Source organism: Hemitrygon akajei, chromosome 4 (assembly GCF_048418815.1).
Source record: "Hemitrygon akajei chromosome 4, sHemAka1.3, whole genome shotgun sequence".
Lineage (NCBI taxonomy): Eukaryota > Metazoa > Chordata > Chondrichthyes > Myliobatiformes > Dasyatidae > Hemitrygon > Hemitrygon akajei.
In genome coordinates this window covers 2771096-2790636 of record NC_133127.1, presented here as the reverse complement: position 1 = coordinate 2790636, position 19541 = coordinate 2771096, and the positions used below count along the sequence as shown (strand labels likewise).

Below are 19541 nucleotides of genomic sequence, written 5' to 3'. Positions count from 1 at the left end.
CGAATCACTGGTCGTGGTTTCGTACCTGGAGCTGGTTGAAAATGAGAAATGCGATGTGCACGGTCAATTATTGGAGGGATATCCAGTACTTCTGAGCCAAAAACGTCCATTAAAAATTTAGAGAAAAATATAGTGAGATCACCGTTCTCAAAATTTTCCGGAAGCCCAATTATCCGGAGATTTTGTCTTCGAGAGCGGTTTTCAAGATCAGTGACTTTAGATTTATAACGATCCAGTAGTTGAAAAGTCGAAGCTTGCTGTTGTTGCAAAGTTTCAATTTTGCGATCTCTCTGGTAAGCGGCATCTTCAAGAACTAAAATTCTTGCTTCTTGTTGTTGTGAATCCAGTGTAAGTGATTGAAGTTTTGCATCGACTGGCTTTAAAATTTCATCGAGCGCAGAAAGCTTTGGGGTTAGTTTATTCTCCAGTTTTTCTAGTCTCTCGTCCATAAGTTTTGCAATTGCTTCCAAAGTTAACGGTTCTTTCGTCTGTTTCGATTCCTTAGGTTCTCGTGGTTTAGACATTTTAACGAGTTGAAAATGATTCAAACAGTTGAAAAAAATTTCATAAGTATGAACCCCTTTAGAATAGGTATAAACAGGTCAATTTGGGGGTGCTTGTAGGTAGAAAAAAGTAAAAGGATTGGAGCGAAGCCTAAAACAGTTTCACTCCATAAGCGCCATCTTGAGACCTCATCTTAAATTCATTGAATAAAAATTGATCATATATTCATAAAAGATAGATCCAACCAAATAATGTGTTACGACTGATGTTAAACTCTTACAAATCCTAAAGAAAAAAAGAAAACAGCCAAAATGATGTCTGGGCAGACATAGAACATAGATTTAACTTTGAACGATCCAGCTACAAATGACTCTCAGCTAAGGATTAAGTGGTGGAGCTGCTTGCAAGACAAGCTTGAACTCCTTTATAAATTTCCAAGCATCTTCTGGGGAGTCAAGCCATTTTGGGCAAGTGTTAGGTGGAGAGATTAACAATGTTACTTGAACAATGCCAAAGGTCCTTGGACCCTGTGTCCAAATACAAGTTCTAAAGGGCTAAAGCCTAGGAATTCCTGTACTGATTCTCTCACTGCGAATAAAAGCAAATGAACTCCCTCATCCCAATCCTTCTCATTTTCAATACAGAATGTCTTAATCATGGTTTTAAGGGTAGAATAGAATCTTTCCAAGGCCCCGTGTGATTCTGGATGGTACTCAGATGATGTAATTTGCAGATGACCACACCTGCAATAGGTGCATCCAGCTGCAGCTCCTATCAGACCGAGTTAGGGAATTGGAGCAGGAGCTGGATGAACTACGGATCATTCGGGAGGCAGAGGCAGAGATAGATAAGAGTTATCAGGAGGTAGTCACACTGAAAAGACAGGAGGTAGGCAAATGGGTGACAGTCAAGAGAGGCAGGGGGAGCAGACAGCGAGAGAAGAGCACCCCTGTGGCCGTTCCCATCAAAAATAAGTATACCGTTTTGGATACTGTTGGTGGGGATGACCTACCAGGAACAAGCTGCAGTGGTCCTGTCTCTGGCACTGAGGTTGGACCCTCGACTAGGAAGGGGAGGAAGGAAGAGAAGAGAGCGGTACTGATAGGGGATTCTATAGTCAGGGGGGCGGGTAGGAGATTTTGCGGGGAAGATCGGGAGTCTCAGATGGTATGTTGCTTCCCTGGTGCCGGGGTCCGAGACATCTCAGATCGGGTGCAGGTTATTCTCGAGAGGGAGGGCAAGAATCCAGATGTTGTGGTCCATGTAGGGACCAATGACATGGGTAGAATGAGTGAGGGGGTCCTGCGTAGGGAGTTCAGGGAGTTAGGTGCGAAGCTGAAGAGCAGGACCTCCAGGGTAACAATCTCAGGATTGCTACCTGTGCCACGTGCGAGTGAGGCAAGGAACAGAAAGATTATAAAGATTAATACGTGGCTGAGAGGATGGTGCAGGAGGGAGGGCTTCAGGTTTGTAGATAATTGAGATTTGTTCCAGGGAAGGTGGGATCTGTTCTGAAGGGACGGTTTACACCTGAACTGGAGCGGTACTAACATTCTTGCAGGGAAGTTTGCTAGTGCTTCTTGGGAGGGGTTTAAACTAAATTTGCAGGGGGCGGCGATCCAGAATGTGAAAGAGGATAGTGGCAGGAAGAATAAAGGACAGGTGGGGACTACACGGTTCTGGAATATTAAGTGTGTAGTAGAGAAAGGTGAGGCAGAACAAGTGATAAGGAGGACACATGTACAGAGGGATGGTCTGACGGAACATGGAGTTAAATGTGTTGAAAGAATAAGTAAATTTAGGAAGGACAACAAAATTCTAGGGGCATATAGCCCGATGGGTTCAGCACAATAGGCAGCGATTCAAACAGAGAGAGGAGAAATGGGCTAAAAATTCTATATCTGAATGCACTAAGTGTCAGAAATAAGGCGGATGAGCTTGAAGCCCAGGTGCAAATGGGTAACTACGATGTTGTTGGGATAACAGAGACATGGCTGCAGGGAGATCAGACCTGTGAAATGAATGTACAAGGGTATACGTGCTATCGTAGGGACAGAAATGTAGGCAGAGGGGGTGGGGTGGCCCTGTTGGTGAGGAATGAGATTCAGTCCTTTGCAAGGGGGGACATAGGGTCAGGAGAAGTAGAGTCTGTGTGGATAGAACTGAGGAACAGTAAGGGCAAAAGGACCCAAATGGGTGTTGTCTACAGGCCACCAAACAGTAACATGGATATTGGGTGCAAGTTGAATAGGGAGTTAACATTTGCATGTGGCAAAGGTAATGTCGCAGTAGTTATGGGGGATTTCAACATGCAGGTGAACTGGAAGAATCAGGTTGGTGCTGGACCACAGGATAGGGAGTTTATAGAGTGCCTACGGGATGCATTCTTGGAACAGCTTGTATGAGAGCCGACCAGGGACAAGGCTATTCTGGATTTAGTGTTATGTAATGAACAGGATTTGATAAGCTATCTTGTAGTAAAGGAGCCATTAGGAGGTAGTGATCATAATATGATAAGTTTTTATCTGCAATTTGAGAAGGATAAGGGCAGCTCGGAGGTGTCAGTGTTGCAGTTGAACAGGGGAAACTATGGAGCCATGAGGGAGGAGCTGGCCAAAGTTGACTGGACGGATAGCCTAGCAGAAAAGACAGTGGAACAGCAATGGCAGGTATTCTTGGGAATAATGCACAAGGTGCAAAATCAGTTCATCCCCCAGAGAAGGAAGGATTCAAAGGGGGGAAAGGGGCCACAGTGGTTGACAAAGGAAGTCAGAGATTGCATAGCATTAAAAAAAAGGAAGTATGACAGAGCTAAGGTGAGTGGGAGGACAGATGATTGGGAAGTTTTTAAGGAACAACAGAACTTAACTAAGAAGGCAATACGGGGAGAAAAAATGAGGTACGAACGCAAGCTAGCCAGGAATATAAAGGAAGATAGCAAAAGCTTTTTTAGGTATGTGAAGAGAAAGAAAATAGTTAAGAACAATGTTGGGCCCTTGAAGAATGAATTGGGTGAAATTGTTATGGGAAACAGAGAAATGGCAGAAAAATTTAATGAGTACTTTAGATCTGTTTTCGCTAAGGAAGACACAAGCAATCTCTCAGATGTATGGATGGGCCAAGGACATAGGGTAACAGAGGAAATGAAACAGATTGACATTAGGAAGGAAACAGTGATGAGAAGACTGATGGGACTGAAGGCAGACAAATCCCCAGGTCCAGATGGTCTGCATCCTAGGGTACTAAAGGAGGTGGCCCTGGAAATTGCGGATGCATTGATAATCATTTTCTAATGTTCCTTAGATTCAGGATCAGTTCCTGAGGATTGGAGAATGGCTAATGTTATCCCACTTTTTAAGAAAGGAGGGAGGGAGAAAACAGAGAAATATCGACCTGTCAGCCTGACATCAATAGTGGGGAAGATGCTAGAGTCCATTATTAAAGATGAAATAGTGGCATATCTAGATAGCAGAGATAGGATTGGGCCGAGCCAGCATGGATTTACCAAGGGTAAATCATGCTTGACTAATCTGTTGGAGTTTTTCGAGGATGTAACCAGGAAGTTAGACAAGGGAGATCCAGTGGATGTAGTGTACCTCGATTTTCAGAAGGCATTTGATAAGGTCCCACATAGAAGATTGGTGGGTAAAATCAAAGCTCAGGGCATCGGGGGGAAGGCATTGACATGGATAGAAAACTGGTTGGCAGATAGAAAGCAAAGGGTAGTGGTGAATGGGTGTTTCTCAGAATGGCAGGTGGTGACTAGTGGGGTGCCACAGGGCTCGGTATTGGGACCACAGCTGTTTACGATTTACATCAACGATTTAGATGAAGGCATTGAGAATAACATCAGCAAGTTTGCTGATGATACTAAGCTGGGTGGCAGTGTGACATGTGATGAGGATGTTAGGAGAATTCAGGGTGACTTGGATAGGCTGGGTGAGTGGGCAGATACTTGGCAGATGACGTTTAATGTGAATAAGTGTGAGGTTATCCACTTTGGGAGTAAGAACAGGAAGGCAGATTATTATCTGAACGGTGTAGAGTTAGGTAAGGGAGTAATACAAAGAGATCTCGGAGTCCTTGTTCATCAGTCACTGAAGGTGAATGAGCAAGTGCAGCAGGCAGTGAAGAAGGCTAGTGGAATGTTGGCCTTTATTACAAAAGGAATTGAGTACAAGAGCATGGAAATCCTCTTGCATTTGTACAGGGCCCTGGTGAGACCACACCTGGAGTATTGTGTACAGTTTTGGTCTCCAGGGTTAAGGAAGGACATCCTGGCTAGATTGCAGCGTAGATTCACGAGGTTAATTCCTGGGATGTCTGGACTGTCTTATGCAGAGAGGTTAGAGAGACTGGGCTTGTACACGTTGGAATTGAGGAGATTGAGAGGGGATCTGATTGCAACATATAAGATTATTAAGGGATTGGACAAGATAGAGGCAGGAAATATGTTCCAGATGCTGGGAGAGTCCAGTACCAGAGGGCATGATTTGAGAATAAGGGGTAGGTCATTTAGGACAGAGTTAAGGAAAAACTTCTTCTCCCAGAGAGTTGTGGGGGTCTGGAATGCACTGCCTCGGAAGGTAGTGGAGGCCAATTCTCTGGATGCTTTCAAGAAAGAGCTAGATAGGTATCTTATGGATAGGGGAATCAATGGATATGGGGACAAGGCAGGAACCGGGTATTGATAGTAATTGATCAGCCATGATCTCAAAATGGTGGTGCAAGCTCGAAGGGCCGAATGGTCTACTTCTGCACCTATTGTCTATTGTAATTTGTTTAGCTCCCAGTTCATAAACTATCTGCTGGAATACTCCTGACATAAAATTACTTCCTTGATCAGAAATTCCGTGAATTTCTTTAGGCAAACCAAAGAAAGTGAAGAACTTCATGAGAGCTTTTGACTCAGCTTTGGCATTTATATTTCTGAGAGGTATTGCCTCGGGAAATCTGGATGCTGTACACATTATAGTTTGCAAATACTGATGGCCAGCTTTAGTCTTTGGCAATGGGCCAACACAATCCACAATAACTTTAGAAAAGGGTTCACCAAATGCAGGAATAGGCTGCAGTGGGGCCACTGGGGTGACCTGAATAGGTTTACCCACAACCTAACAAGTGTGACAAGTCCTGCAAAAGGTTGCAACATCTTTCCTGAAACTGGGCCAGAAGAATTGTTTCAAAACTTTGTTCTCAGTTTTATTCACACTTAGATGGCCATCCAAGGGCTCACTATGGGCTAAAGTTAGAATCTCATTCCTATAGATTTTAGGAACTACAACTTGGTGAATAATTGCTCAATCCTCCCTTGCAGGTATCTCAGGTGGTCTCCATTTCCTCATTAACACTCCATCTTTGATATAATAACCAACTGGCACTTTTTCAATCTTTTTCTCTTAAAGCTTCAATCTCAGGGTCTTTGCTCTGTTCTGCTATAAACTCTGTTCTGTTCTGCTTTGTCTAGACAGTGACAGATCTTCATCATCAAATTTAATACCTGGATCCTTGTGAAACAATGAAGGCAGAAAAGTCCCTGACCAGTCATCAAAACCTAAATCCCGATTTTGGCTATCATGGGTATCAGAATCATGCTGCACAGAACTATCTGCATTGGCTGACTTCTTAACCGTACTTTGAGTTGTCATGTACCCCATCACCGGGTTAAAGAACCAGCAGAAATGGAAAACACATTGGAGTGTGGTATTGCTATAAACTAATAGTGTTTATTAGTAAACTACGCAATACGGTACTATAAATGCAAATATATCAAACAGGTTAGCAATGATATACATATATAGGTGTGGAAACAAGAACAAAACTAGGCTCTTTCAAACCTAGTGGTGAATGAATAGAGTCTTATGACGATGAAGTGAGTTCAGTTCAGTTCGAGGTAGTTATTTGAGTAACATTGGAGAGAGAGAGAGAGAGGTGAGAGGTGAGCTGATGTCGTCAATCTTCCCGTTGTCTTCCGAAATCCTGTTGTAGTCATCGACTATGACCATAACACGTTCTTCAGTGGTGGAATTATCACACAGGCAAGGATAGGCACACAAATAATTCCCCATCGGTCGCTCCTTTTCACACCGTGAGCCACTGATCGATTTCCCCGAATCGGTCCTCCAAAAACCAACCTTCATGTGGGTGCAACAAGGCTCGTTCAGTGTCTGAAACTGCGTGTCTGTCTGTGTAACAGCGGACCTGGTTTTTATCTCCACATGTTGGACATCAGCTGTCCATCAACCTGATCCGCCCTCCTCTCTCTGTAAGAACCTTACAAGCAGGCAAGTGACCTCGGGGAAAGGTAAACAAGCTTGTAGAGAAACCATAACATCAATCTTTTGAGCAGTCTCTCTCTCTCTCTCTTTTAATAACAAGGTCTCTGTGTTGGACACCTCCCCCTCTCTCTCTCTCTCTCTCTGTAACAGCTCAATGTCCAAAAGTCAGTCTCATTCTCCCGACATTTTAAAGTGATTTTCCACAGAAAATATGAACCCTAGGGGTATATAACAGAGTTATTGCGCAGGAGGGATAAATGTTAGAATCCATCTTTGAATCATCAGTGGTTGGCTTAGTTGTCAGCTGCACTGCAGGAACAACTTTACCACCTGCCTGGGCATTCCCTAACAACAAAGAAACACCATCCACCAGTAAACTGGGCTGTAGTCTGTCTTAATCTGTCCTGAATCTAACTCTGACTTCAAAATCACCTTATGCAGAGGTACAGAAACAACATTGCCTCCAATATCTTTGATAAGATTTACTTCACCCATGGCAGACTTATCACTAAACTTCAGAACACTGCCTAATATAAGAGATTGAGAAGCCCAAGTATCTCGAAGAATTTTCACTGGTACCGGGGTTGACCCTTCATTTACTGAAACAAACCCATCTGACGTAAAATGAAAGAAATGTTCAGACCCCTGGGGGTTTATGGGCATTTCAACGTGTTAAACACAGGCACCTGGAAATGCCTCCTTTTCCTTCTTCTTCTTTAAGAGGCAACAGTTAGCCGTAACATGACCAGGTCTCCTACAATAGTGACAAGTAGGACCAGAATGTTTCTTCTTTAGTTGCTTCCCTTCATCCTTACTTTTATCACTAGTCCCAGATTTGATTTCTGGTTTACCATGACTATCCATGCTACTCTTTTGGAAGGCCTTACTCGGGGTAAACTTAAACTTGTGGTTAAGGGAAACTTGTCTGCTAATTTAGCAGACTCTTGCAACGTAGCAGCATCCTTTTCATCTAAGTATGTCTTTAGGTCATTAAGGATGCACCTTTTAAATTCTTCAATTAAGACCACCTCTTTCAAGTTGTTAAAGTCACCATCCGCATTTTTAGATGTCCATCGTCTCTCAAAACACAGACTTCTCCGAAGCCAATTCCACACGAGTCTGGTTCACAGGTTTCTGCAAATTCCTAAACCGTTGCCTATAGGCTTCTGGAACCAGCTCATTGGCTTTAAGCACAGCCTGTTTCACTCTCTCATAATCAGCTGCATCTTCACGACTGAATAAGTCTGTTGAGCCTTACCCTTAATCACACTCTGTAACAAGAGAGGTCAGCTTTCTTCCAGCCACTTTAAGCTTTGAGCAATCCTCTCAAAATGCTGGAAGTATTTATCAACCTCAGCCTCATCAAATGGAGGGACTGTAGTCGCATGCAATGCGCTACTAAAGAAACACACGGAGGCAGAGAGAGCTGAACTCAGAATGCCTTTACTGATTCAAAATCGTGCGCTTAAATCTCCCCTCCCATGGGCCCCTGAGACCCACAGGGCGGACGTGACGTCAGACTGTCCCCGGAAGGTCTGCCCCGAGCGGGTAGTTCCAAATACACTATTGCGTGTCTGCCCACGGCTCCCGATGGCGGTTCGAGTCCCACCTGTGCGGGCCGCCACACCACCCTGCCCAGAAACATCCATCGGGGGAGTGGAGCCCCCAGTCTGTGTGGTAGCCTGGGTGTCCGGCCTCGCCAGTGCGGTGCGGGTACCCTCACTGGTTGCTCAATGCCCAAGTGCGCCGGTTTGAGATGGTCCACTGTAAAAGTCTCTTCCCGGCCACCCACCTCCACGACACACGTACAGCCGGTGTAAAAGTGACCTGTACATGCCCCTGCGAGTAAAAACATACTCACTGTCCCATGCAGGTAGACTGGGAGAATCAGAATGGTACTGGACCCCAAGAAAGGGAGTTTGTGGAGTGCCTCCGAAATGGATTCTTAGAACAGCTTGTACTGGAGCCTACCAGGGAGAAGGCAATTCTAGATTTAGTGTTGTGCAATGAACCGGATTTGATCAGGGACCTCGAGGTAAAGGAACCATTAGGAGGTAGTGACCATAATATGATATGTTTTAACCTACAATTTGAGAAGGAGAAGGGAAAATCAGATGTGTCAGTACTACAGTTGAACAAAGGGAACTATGGAGCTATGAGGGAGGAGCTGGCCAAAGTTCAATGGAACAATACCCTAGCAGGGAAGACAGTGGAACAACAATGGCAGGTATTTCTGGGAACAATGCAGAAGGTGCAAGATCGGTTCATTCCAAAGAGGAAGAAAGATCCTAAGGGGAGTAAGGGGCGGCCGTGGCTGACGAGGGAAGTAAAGGGCAGTATAAAAATAAAAGAGAGGAAGTATAACATAGCAAAGATGAGCGGGAAACCAGAGGACTGGGAAGCTTTTAAAGAGCAACAGAAGATAACAAAAAAGGCAATACGCCAAGAAAAAATGAGGTACAAAGGTAAACTAGCCAAGAATATAAAGGAGGATAGTAAAAGCTTCTTTAGGTATGTGAATAGCAAAAAAATAGTTAAGACCAAAATTGGGCCATTGAAGACAGAAACAGGTAAATTTATTATGGGGAACAAGGAAATGGCAGACGAGTTGAACAGGTACTTTGGATCTGTCTTCACTAGGGAAGACACCAACAATTTCCCAGATGTAATAGTGGCCAGAGGAAATTTAGGGTAAAGGATGAACTGAAGGAAATTTATATTAGGCAAGAAACTATGTTGGATAGACTGTTGAGTCTGAAGGCTGATAAGTCCCCAGGACCTGATGGTCTGCATCCCAGGGTACTTAACGAGGTGGCTCTAGAAATCGTGGATGCATTGGTAATCATTTTCCAATGTTCTATAGATTCAGGAACAGTTCCTGCAGATTGGAGGGTGGCTAATGTTGTCCCACTTTTCAAGAAAGGAGGGAGAGAGAAAACAGGGAACTATAGACCGGTTAGCCTGACGTCGTGGTGGGAAAGATGCTGGAGTCAATTATAAAAGAGGAAATTACAACACATTTGGATAGCAGTAGAAGGATCAGTCCGAGTCAGCATGGATTTATGAAGGGAAAATCACGCTTGACTAATCTTCTTGAGTTTTTTGAGGATTTAACTATGAAAATGGACAAGGGAGAGCCAGTGGATGTAGTGTACCTGGACTTCCAGGAAGCTTTTGATAAAGTCCCACATAGGAGATTAGTGGGCAAAATTAGGGCACATGGTATTGGGGGCAGAGTACTGACATGGAGTGAAAATTGGCTGGCTGACAGGAAACAAAGAGTAGCGATTAACGGGTCCCTTTCGGAATGGCAGGCTGTGACCAGTGGGGTACCACAAGATTCGGTGCTGGGACTGCAGCTGTTTACAATATACATTAATGATTTAGATGAAGGGATTAAAAGTAACATTAGCAAATTTGCTGATGACACAAAGCTGGGTGGCAGTGTGAAATGTCAGGAAGATGTTATGAGAATGCAGGGTGACTTGGACAGGTTGGGTGAGTGGGCAAATGTATGGCAGGTGCAGTTTAATGTGGATAAATGTGAGGTTATCCACTTTGGTGGCAAGAACAGGAAGGCAGATTACTATCTAAATGGAGTCAAGTTAGGAAAAGGGGAAGTACAACGAGACCTAGGTGTTCTTGTACATCAGTCAATGAAAGCAAGCATGCAGGTACAGCAGGCAGTGAAGAAAGCTAATGGCATGCTGGCCTTTATAACAAGAGGAATTGAGTATAGGAGTAAAGAGGTCCTTCTGCAGCTGTACAGGGCCCTGGTGAGACCCCACCTGGAGTATTGTGTGCAGTTTTGGTCTCCAAATTTGAGGAAGGACATTCTTGCTATTGAGGGAGTGCAGCGTAGGTTCACAAGGTTAATTCCCCAAATGGCAGGACTGTCATATGTTGAAAGATTGGAGCGACTGGGCTTGTATACACTGGAATTAACCAGAAGGATGAGAGGGGATCTGATTGAAACATATAAGACAGGGGTGTCAAACTCATTTTAGGTCACGGGCCGGATTGAGCAAAATGCAGCTTCATGCGGGCCGGATCAGTCGGATGCGTGCGAACGCAGCTTTCGTTGCCTCCATTTTTTCAGCCTGCTCTCATGTGTCTCAGTCTCTGCTATAACTACAAAGTGTTTCACTTTACAAATTCCGTTTCTTATGAAGAAGACTGCCGAATAAACACTAAAAACCCTGAAAACCTGGTACCTGAATAAACTCAGCATTAGCCATATCATATGCCAAGTCTCTGGATGCATTCAAGAGAGAGTTAGATAGAGCTCTTATAGATAGTGGGGTCAAGGGATATGGGGAGAGGGCAGGAACGGGGTACTGATTGTGTATGATCAGCCATGATCACAGTGAATGGCAGTGCTGGCTAGAAGGGCCGAATGGCCTACTCCTGCCCCTACTGTCTATTGTCTATTGTCTCGGAGGTCTTTAGTGGTGAAGGATATCATGGGACCATGCCCGGAGGTTGGGACCGGTGCCAGGGTCCCTACCTTGTCCTGCAGCTTTGTTAGCACTGCTGCTGGAGTTTCTTCCCAACCTCGGGCCTCTGGTATGAACTTGCTTGGAACCTGATTCGTGCCTTCGGACTCTCCCACCATGCAGCTCCTACACATGGACGGCCTGGGCGACCACACACCATCCGAGCTCATGAATGATATGCTGGCGCTCATGAACGGCCATAAGCCGTGCCTTTTATTTGAACAGTTGTTCCTCGAGCAAATGCCAGAGGACATTCACCTCCTCCTCGCGAGTGAGGATTTCAGTGACCCATGCAGGGTCATGGCTAAAGCAGACGTCCTTTGGCAGAGCAAGCAACATAGAGCAGCCTCCATTGTCCTAGCCACGATCGCGCACCCCAAAGCCCAGGCCCTGCAATTGAAGCCATCCATGTTCGACGGGGGGAGACCCATGGGAGAAAAAGACGAAAGTTCGGAACAATGGTGTTTCTATCACCAAAGATGGGGCTCAGGCGCGCGCCACTGCCGTCCACCATGTGCTCCTCTAATTAAAATCTCTCTAACTTCATTTGTTCTAGTTGTAACTGGGTTTCAAGTTTACTTTCAGGAAACCTCTCTAATACCTCCCCCTCAAATTCCTCCTTGTCTATGTAGTGCTCAGCTATTATTCTCTGAATCTGTACCTTTCTCATAGACCATTTTACCTCAGTAAGTTTTAGAGTTTTAGTAACAAGCAACAAGTCATCCTTTTTGGACTTCTCTAATGCCTCAGGGTCTGGCAATGCCCGAAATGCATCAATATCCATTGCTACTGGCTTCCACACCCATCAATCAAAAGACAAGTAGCCAATGAGATCGATAATCAATCAATCAATAAGAGCCAATTTTGTTCATATCCCAGATGAGCCCCCAATGTTATGTTACGTACCAGCAGCAATATATTATACACTGAGTCTGGTTTTAATGTTAGAACCACTATCTTTATTAGTATCTACTCAGAATATAGTAACTTAGACAAGATGAGAGGAATTGATCGTGTGGATAGTCAGAGGCTTTTTCCCAGGGCTGAAATGGTTGCCACAAGAGGACACAGGTTTAAGGTGCTGGGGAGAAGGTACAGAGGAGATGTCAGGGGTAAGTTTTTTACTCAGAGAGTGGTGAGTGCTTGGAATGGGCTGCCAGAAATGGTGGTGGAAGTGGATACAATAGGGTCTTTTAAGAGTCTTTTAGATAGGTACACGGAGCTTAGTAAAATAGAGAGCTACAGGTAAGCCTAGTAATTTCTAAGGTAAGGACATGTTCGGCTCAACTTTGTAGGCCAAAGGGCCTGTATTGTGCTGTAGGTTTTCTATGTTTCTAGATAAACAAAAGTTAACAGTGTTATGTGTATGTATGTGTGTGTATGCAGCTCCCAAACTACCAAGCTTAGGAACAAATCTTAAAGTCCTAAACTGGTAAAGTAGAAAAGTTCAGTAATCCCCGAAATAAGTGAGTTGGGGGGGTGGGGGGGAAGATGTGTAATCCAGGATATAATGTATTGAGAAGGTGATTATGAAGAATCACAGTTTCCTAGCTGGGTAAACAAATAACAGCCATTGAAGATCTTGTCCGTCAAGCTGTTTCAAAATCCACTAGAAATATCACCAGGCAACAGTCACAGGAATATCATCTTCAAGTGGTTACCACAACACCCTGATTCCAGGTAAAGGGCCAACAAAAGTGATACCAGAGGATATTCCAACAAATCCACACATATAGGTTATACGAAGTGACAGTCACACATCTGTTGTGCACTGCATGCTGATGATGAACCCAACCTTTTGGGCATAGGAGAATTCTAAATCATAGCAGTGACAAGCTGAAGTTCCAACAGCTTTCCAGACTCTCTCTCTCTCTCTCTCTCTCTCTCTCTCTCTCTCTCTCTCTCTCTCTCTCTCTCTCTCTCTCTCTCTCTCTCTCTCTCTCTCCCTCTCCCTCTCCCTCTCCCTCTCCCTCTCCCCTACAGCCAGTGACTGACATCAAAGCCCCACCTCACTCACATGCTCTTCAAGTGACAGTCCACAGTACAGGCCTGCAGCTCTTGTAACAATACGCAGTAAACAACCCTGAGATTTCTCTTTCCCACAGACAACCACGAAACAAAGAAAACCATTGAACCTGTCCCTGTCCAGTGGAAAACATCTAACACCCACAAGTGGCAACAAGACAAAATGAGTGAAAACGTAAAATCAAAAAACATATTTCAGTTTATATGCCAGTAGCGTTAATGTGATTGTGTGCTAATGTTCACTCAAATGGTCCACAATGTCTGAGCCACATGAAGCTCATTCCACCGGTCTGCACATGGTTCACATCTCTTCTCTGCTAGATGTTGATGTACCTGCCAGAATGCAGTGCACTGTGTAACGGTGATTTCTCTTTGACAGCGGCACCAGCTTTTCAAAGGGCATAGCAGGTTTGGCACAACTTGACACCATGTGTTTGGCCCGAGGATCAGGAGGAGTAAACCAGGTGAGCAGCCACTGTTTCTAGTTACCTCTGTGCCTGGGCCCTTGCTCAACCAGACGGATCAGAACATGGTAGTGATGGCTTTACTTGTCACATGTACATCAAGACAATCAGTGAAATGAATCATTTTCATCAACAACCAACACAGATGGTCTGGGGACAGTCCGGTGCTATGCTTCCAGCATCATTGTAGCATGCCCACCGCTTACTCTGTGTGTCTGGAATGTGGAATGAATCCAGACCACCTGGAGGAATGGGGATGGGGAGAAACATAGAAGCTCCTTCCAGACCACAGCAGGAATGAGATCCCGAGAGTTGGTGCTGTGAACTGTCAAGCCAACTCTCTGTGAGCACAGGATGGGGAAGAGAGGAAAGATCTGTTCATTTCTGAGAGAGGGAAAGGGCTGAAAGAGCACAGGCATTTCTGGGAGTACTAACAGCTTTCTGTGAACCTGCGCGTTCATTTGCCATGGATACCATTGACTTGTCCTCACTCTGCTCTTGCATTCTCCCAGGACCTTGATACCAACATCCTAGAGGTTTCTGCTACGATGGCCCACGAGCTCGGACACAACCTTGGACTGACTCATGACACTTTGGAACGCAAGTGTGTCTGCCCTCCCGGGGAGTATGGCTGCATTATGGATGAAGCATTAGGGTAGGGGATTTCAACTCTGCAACTTTCTGTAAACCTTTCTACCTGTCACAGAGGACACTGGGAAAATCAGGATAAAATAGGACAGACAATTAGCTTTAACTTGATGTACCATCTTCAACCATGCAGACTCTCCTCAGATTGGTTCAGGTCACGTAAGGAAATAGAACATCCATACCACTGGTGGAATGGGAGGTGCTGTTCATTTAGTTTGCTTAGTTTCTGCTAGTGGTGAGGTGGTAGGTGTGGAAACAAAGTAAGGATTCTGTTAGAAACCTCTCCTCAGTGTTCACTGTGACCGCTACAGGCAAAAATACTCACCTCATGTCTTGTCTGTTAGTATCTCGTTGTTCTTCAGTTCACCCCCTTGAAGGAGTCTATTTATCTTTGTCTTCAGCCTGGTACCGCCAACAAAATTCAGCAGCTGCAGCCGAGATGACTTGAGGAGAAGCCTGCTTAATGGAATCGCATTTTGTCTCTTCAATATGCCCAAAATGGAGCAGTTGGTGGGAGGTCCGAAGTGTGGCAACAAGTTCGTGGAGAAAGACGAGCAATGTGACTGCGGCAAGCCCAAGGTATGAAGCTGGTGGTCAGGGATCATCCGGGGCAGATGGCAACTTTGAGAAATCTTGGCAGTGAACGCATATGGCAAGAGGCTGGGTGCAGATACAAAAACTCCATTCATATCAAGGACTGTAGTCAATGACAGCTAAAGAATAAGGTCTGTCAAAGACTAAGAGGAACTTCTTGTCTGGGGCCACAGGAGATGGAGGACATCTCCACTGAAAGACTTCTGACCTTTAGATAGTTATTGGGGAGGTCCTAGGGAATGGTCTATATTACAGCAGGAGTGTGTGGGGGGGGGTGTTTGTGCTATTAACACACAGGGAGCTTTGAGAGCATTTGTCCATTGTATGTAGCCTATCAGCAATATCAACAGAGCCCTACCAACTAAATAAAAGTCGAAGGGATAAGCGGAGTGGCTATTGTCAGGAGTAGGCCGACGGGGAGAGTAGAAGCGACAAGCTTTGGCTCAGAGGAGGCCTCGGCTCAGAGAAGGCCTCGGCTCTGGGTAAAGCATCTGTTAAGGTTTCCATTTTGTTTTTTCCCTCTCTTACTGTAGCATTTAAATGGCTGTGGTGTTCTCTTCATGCCGGATGTTGGAGAACTGGGAGACCCAGAGTCTTCCAGGGAACTACATCGGCTTGGAGTTCATCTGGCTGCAGCTCCTTGAAGACCGTGTTAAGGATCTGGAGCAGCAACTGAATGACCATCTAATGTTAAAATTGTACAAGGCATTGGTAAGGCTGAGTTTAGAGTATTGTGTACAGTTCTGGTCATCGAATTATAGGAAAGATGTCAACAAAATAGAGAGAGTACAGAGGAGATTTACTAGAATGTTACCTGTGTTTCAGCACCTAAGTTACAGAGAAAGGTTGAACAAGTTAGGTCTTTATTCTTTGGAGCGTAGAAGGTTGAGGGGGGACTTGATAGAGGTATTTAAAATAATGAGGGGGATAGATCGGGTTGACGTGGATAGGCTTTTTCCATTGAGAGTAGGGGAGATTCAAACAAAAGGACATGAGTTGAGAGTTAGGGGGCAAAAGTTTAGGGGAAACACGAGGGGGAATTTCTTTACTCAGAGATTTGTAGCTGTGTGGAACGAGCTTCCAGTAGAAGTGGTAGAGGCAGGTTTGATATTGTCATTTAAAGTAAAATTGGATAGGTATATGGACAGGAAAGGAATGGAGGGTTATGGGCTGAGTGCAGGTAGGTAGGACTAGGTGAGGGTAAGTGTTCAGCATGGACTAGAAGGGCCGAGATGGGCCTGTTTCCATGATGTAATTGTTATATGGTTATATGGCTTGTACGGGAGAGTGAGGAGGTAATCGATCCGAGTTATAGGGAAGTAGTCACCCTGAAGTTGCAGGAGGCGAGTAGCTGAGTGACTGTCATGAGAAATGGAAATAGGCAGTTAGAGTAGAGCACCCTGTGGCCATTCCCCCCAAAAACAAGCATAGCGCTTTGGATGCCTTTGTGGGGGATGACCTGGGAGAATGCCACAGTGACTGGGCTACAGGCACCAAGCATGGGTCTGTGGTGCAGAATGTAAAGAGAGAGAAGAAGGAAGGTAGTGATAGAGAGGGGAACAGACAGGAGATTCTGTAGATGTGAACGGGACACCAGGATGGTATGTTGCCTCCCAGGTACCAGGGTCAGGGATCTCTTAGATCGCGTCCACAGCATTTTGGAGAGGGAGGGAGAGCAGCCAGATGTCTTGGTACATATTGGTCCCAATGACATAGGAAGGAAAAGCAAGGAGGTCCTGAAAAGAGAAGTTAGAGAGCTAGGTAGAAAGTTGAGAAGCAGGACCTCTTGGGTAGTAATTTCTGGATTGCTGCCTGTGCCACGCACCAGTGAGGGTAGGAACAGGATGATCTGGCAGATAAATGTGTGGCTGAGAAGTGGGTGCAGGGGACAGGGCTTCAGGTTCTTGGATCATTAGGATCTTTTCTGGGGGAGGTATGATCTGTTCAAAAGTGACGGATTACACATGAACCTGAAGGGAACCGATATTCTTGCGGACAGGTTTGTTAGGGCTGTTGGGGAGGGTTTAAACTAACTTGGCAGGGGGGTGGGAACTGGAGTGAAGGGACTCAGGATAGGATGGATGGTAAAAAAGGAGTCAGAAAGGACAGCAAACACAGTACTCAAGGTGATGTATCTAAATGCGCCTAGTATAAGAAATAAGATGGATGATCTTGTTGCACTATTACAGATTGTCAGGTATGATGTTGTGGCCATCACTGAGTCATGGCTGAAGGATGGTTGCAGTTGGGAGCTGAATGCCCAAAGTTACACGTTATATCGGAGGGATAGGAAGGTAGGCAGAGGGGTCGGTGTGGCTCTACTGGTAAAGAATGGCATCAAATCAGTGGAGTGATGTGACTTAAGATCAGAAGATGTTGAATCCTTGTGGGTTAAGTTAAGAAACTGCAAGGGTAAAAAGACATTGATGGCAGTAATATACAGCCTCCCAACAGTGGCTGGGCGGTGACAACTGCAGGAGACAGAAAGTTGTGATAGTAGGGGATTTTAATTTTCCACACCTTGATTGGGACTCCCATACTGTTAAAGGTCTAGATGGGTTAGAGTTTGTGAAATGTGTTCAGGAAAGTTTTCTAAATCAATATATAGATGTACCAACTAGGGAGGATGCAATATTAGATCTCCTATTAGGAAATGAGTTAGGGCAGGTGATGGAAGTGTGTGTAGGGGAACACTTTGGTTTTAGTGATCATAACGTCAGTTGTTTCAACTTGATCATGGATAAAGATAGATCTGGTCCTCGGGTTGAAGTTCTAAACTGGAAAAAGGTGAAATTTGAAGAAATGAGAAAGGATCTAAAAAGTGTAGATTGGGACAGGTTGTTCTCTGGCAAGGATGTGATTGGTAAGTGGGAGGCCTTCAAAGGAGAAATTTTGAGAGTGCAGAATTTGTATGTTCCTGTCAGGATTAAAGGCAAAATGAATAAGAATAAGGAACCTTGGTTCTCGAGGGATATTGGAACTCTGATAAAGAAGAAGAGAGAGATGTATAACATGTATTGGCAACAGGGAGGAAATAAGATGCTTGAGGAGTATAAAAAGAGTAAGAAAACACTAGAAAGAAATCAAGAGGACTAAAAGAAGACATGAGGTTGTTTTGGCAGTCAAGGTGAAGGATAATCATAAGAGCTTCTACAGGTACGTTAACAGCGAAAGGATAGTAAGGGATAAGATTGGTCCTCTTGAAGATCAGAATGGTCGGTTACATATGGAACCAAAAGAAATGGGAGAGATCTTAAATGGGTTTTTTGCATCTGTATTTACTAAGGAAACTGGAATGGAGTCTATGGAAACAAGGCAAACAAGTAGTGAGGTCATGGAACTTATACAGATTAAGGAGGAGGAGGAGGTGCTTGCTGTCTTGAGGCAAACCAGAGTAGATAAATCCCCAGGACCTGACAAGGTATTCCCTCGGACCTTGAAGGAGACTAGTGTTGAAATTGCAGGAGCTTTGGCAGAAATATTTAAAATGTCGATATCCACGGATCAGGTGCCGGAGGATTGGAGGATAGCTCATGTAGTTCCATTGTTTAAAAAAGGCTCAAAAATCAAGCTGGGAAATTATAGGCCGGTAAGTTTGCCATCGGTAGTAGGTAAATTATTGGAAGGAATACTAAAAGATAGGATCTACAAGTATTTGGATAGACAGGGACATTAGAAAAAGTAGCATGGCTTTGTACGTGGTAGGTCATGTTTAACCAATCTATTAGAGATTTTCAAGGAAGTTACCAGGAAAGTAGATGAAGGGAAGGTAGTGGATGTTGTATACATGGACTTCATGGGATGTTAGTTAGGTATTCAGTCGCTCAATACAAGAAGCCAGAGAGTGGTAGTGGAGGATTGCTACTCTGAGTGGAGGCCTGTGACTAGTGGTGTGCCACAGGGATCAGTGCTGGGTCCATTGTTATTTGTCATCTATATCAATGATCTGGATGATAATGTGGCAAATTGGATCAGCAAATTTGCTGATGATACAAAGATTGGAGGTGTAGTGGACAGTGAGGAAGGTTTTCAAAGCTTGCAGAGGGATTTGAACCAGTTGGAGGAACGGGCTGAAAAATGGCAGATGGAGTTTAATGCGGACAAGTGTGAGGTATTTCACTTCGGAAGGTCAAACCAAGGTAGAACATACAAGGTAAATGGTAGGACACTGAGGAGTGCAGTAAAGCAGAAGGATCTGGGAGTACAGGTACATAATTCCCTAAAAGTGGCTTCACAAGTAGATAGGGTTCTAAAGAAAGCTTTTGGTACATTGGCCTTTATAAATCAAAGTATTGAGTATAAGAGTTGGAATGTTATGGTGAGGTTGTATAAGACATTGGTGAGTGAATTTGGAGTATTGTGTGCAGTTTTGGTCACCTAATTACAGGAAGGATATTAATAAGGTTGAAAGAGTGCAGAGAAGGTTTACAAGGATGTTGCCGGGACTTGAGAAACTGAGTTACAGAGGAAGGTTGAATAGGTTAGGACTTTATTCCCTGGACCGTAGGAGAATGAGGGGTGATTTGATAGAG

General features: G+C 44.6%; 1 protein-coding gene across 1 annotated transcript in view; it reads left to right on the top strand.

The window, feature by feature from the left end:
- Positions 1-19541, top strand: part of LOC140725866 (disintegrin and metalloproteinase domain-containing protein 12-like) — a 175279-nt gene that overhangs the window by 116737 nt on the left and 39001 nt on the right. The window contains exons 9-13 of the mRNA XM_073041810.1: positions 8285-8495; positions 11402-11739; positions 13683-13767; positions 14280-14422; positions 14817-14994. Coding sequence (XP_072897911.1) covers positions 8285-8495; positions 11402-11739; positions 13683-13767; positions 14280-14422; positions 14817-14994 — 955 coding nt within the window. The remainder of the gene's footprint in view (positions 1-8284; positions 8496-11401; positions 11740-13682; positions 13768-14279; positions 14423-14816; positions 14995-19541) is intronic.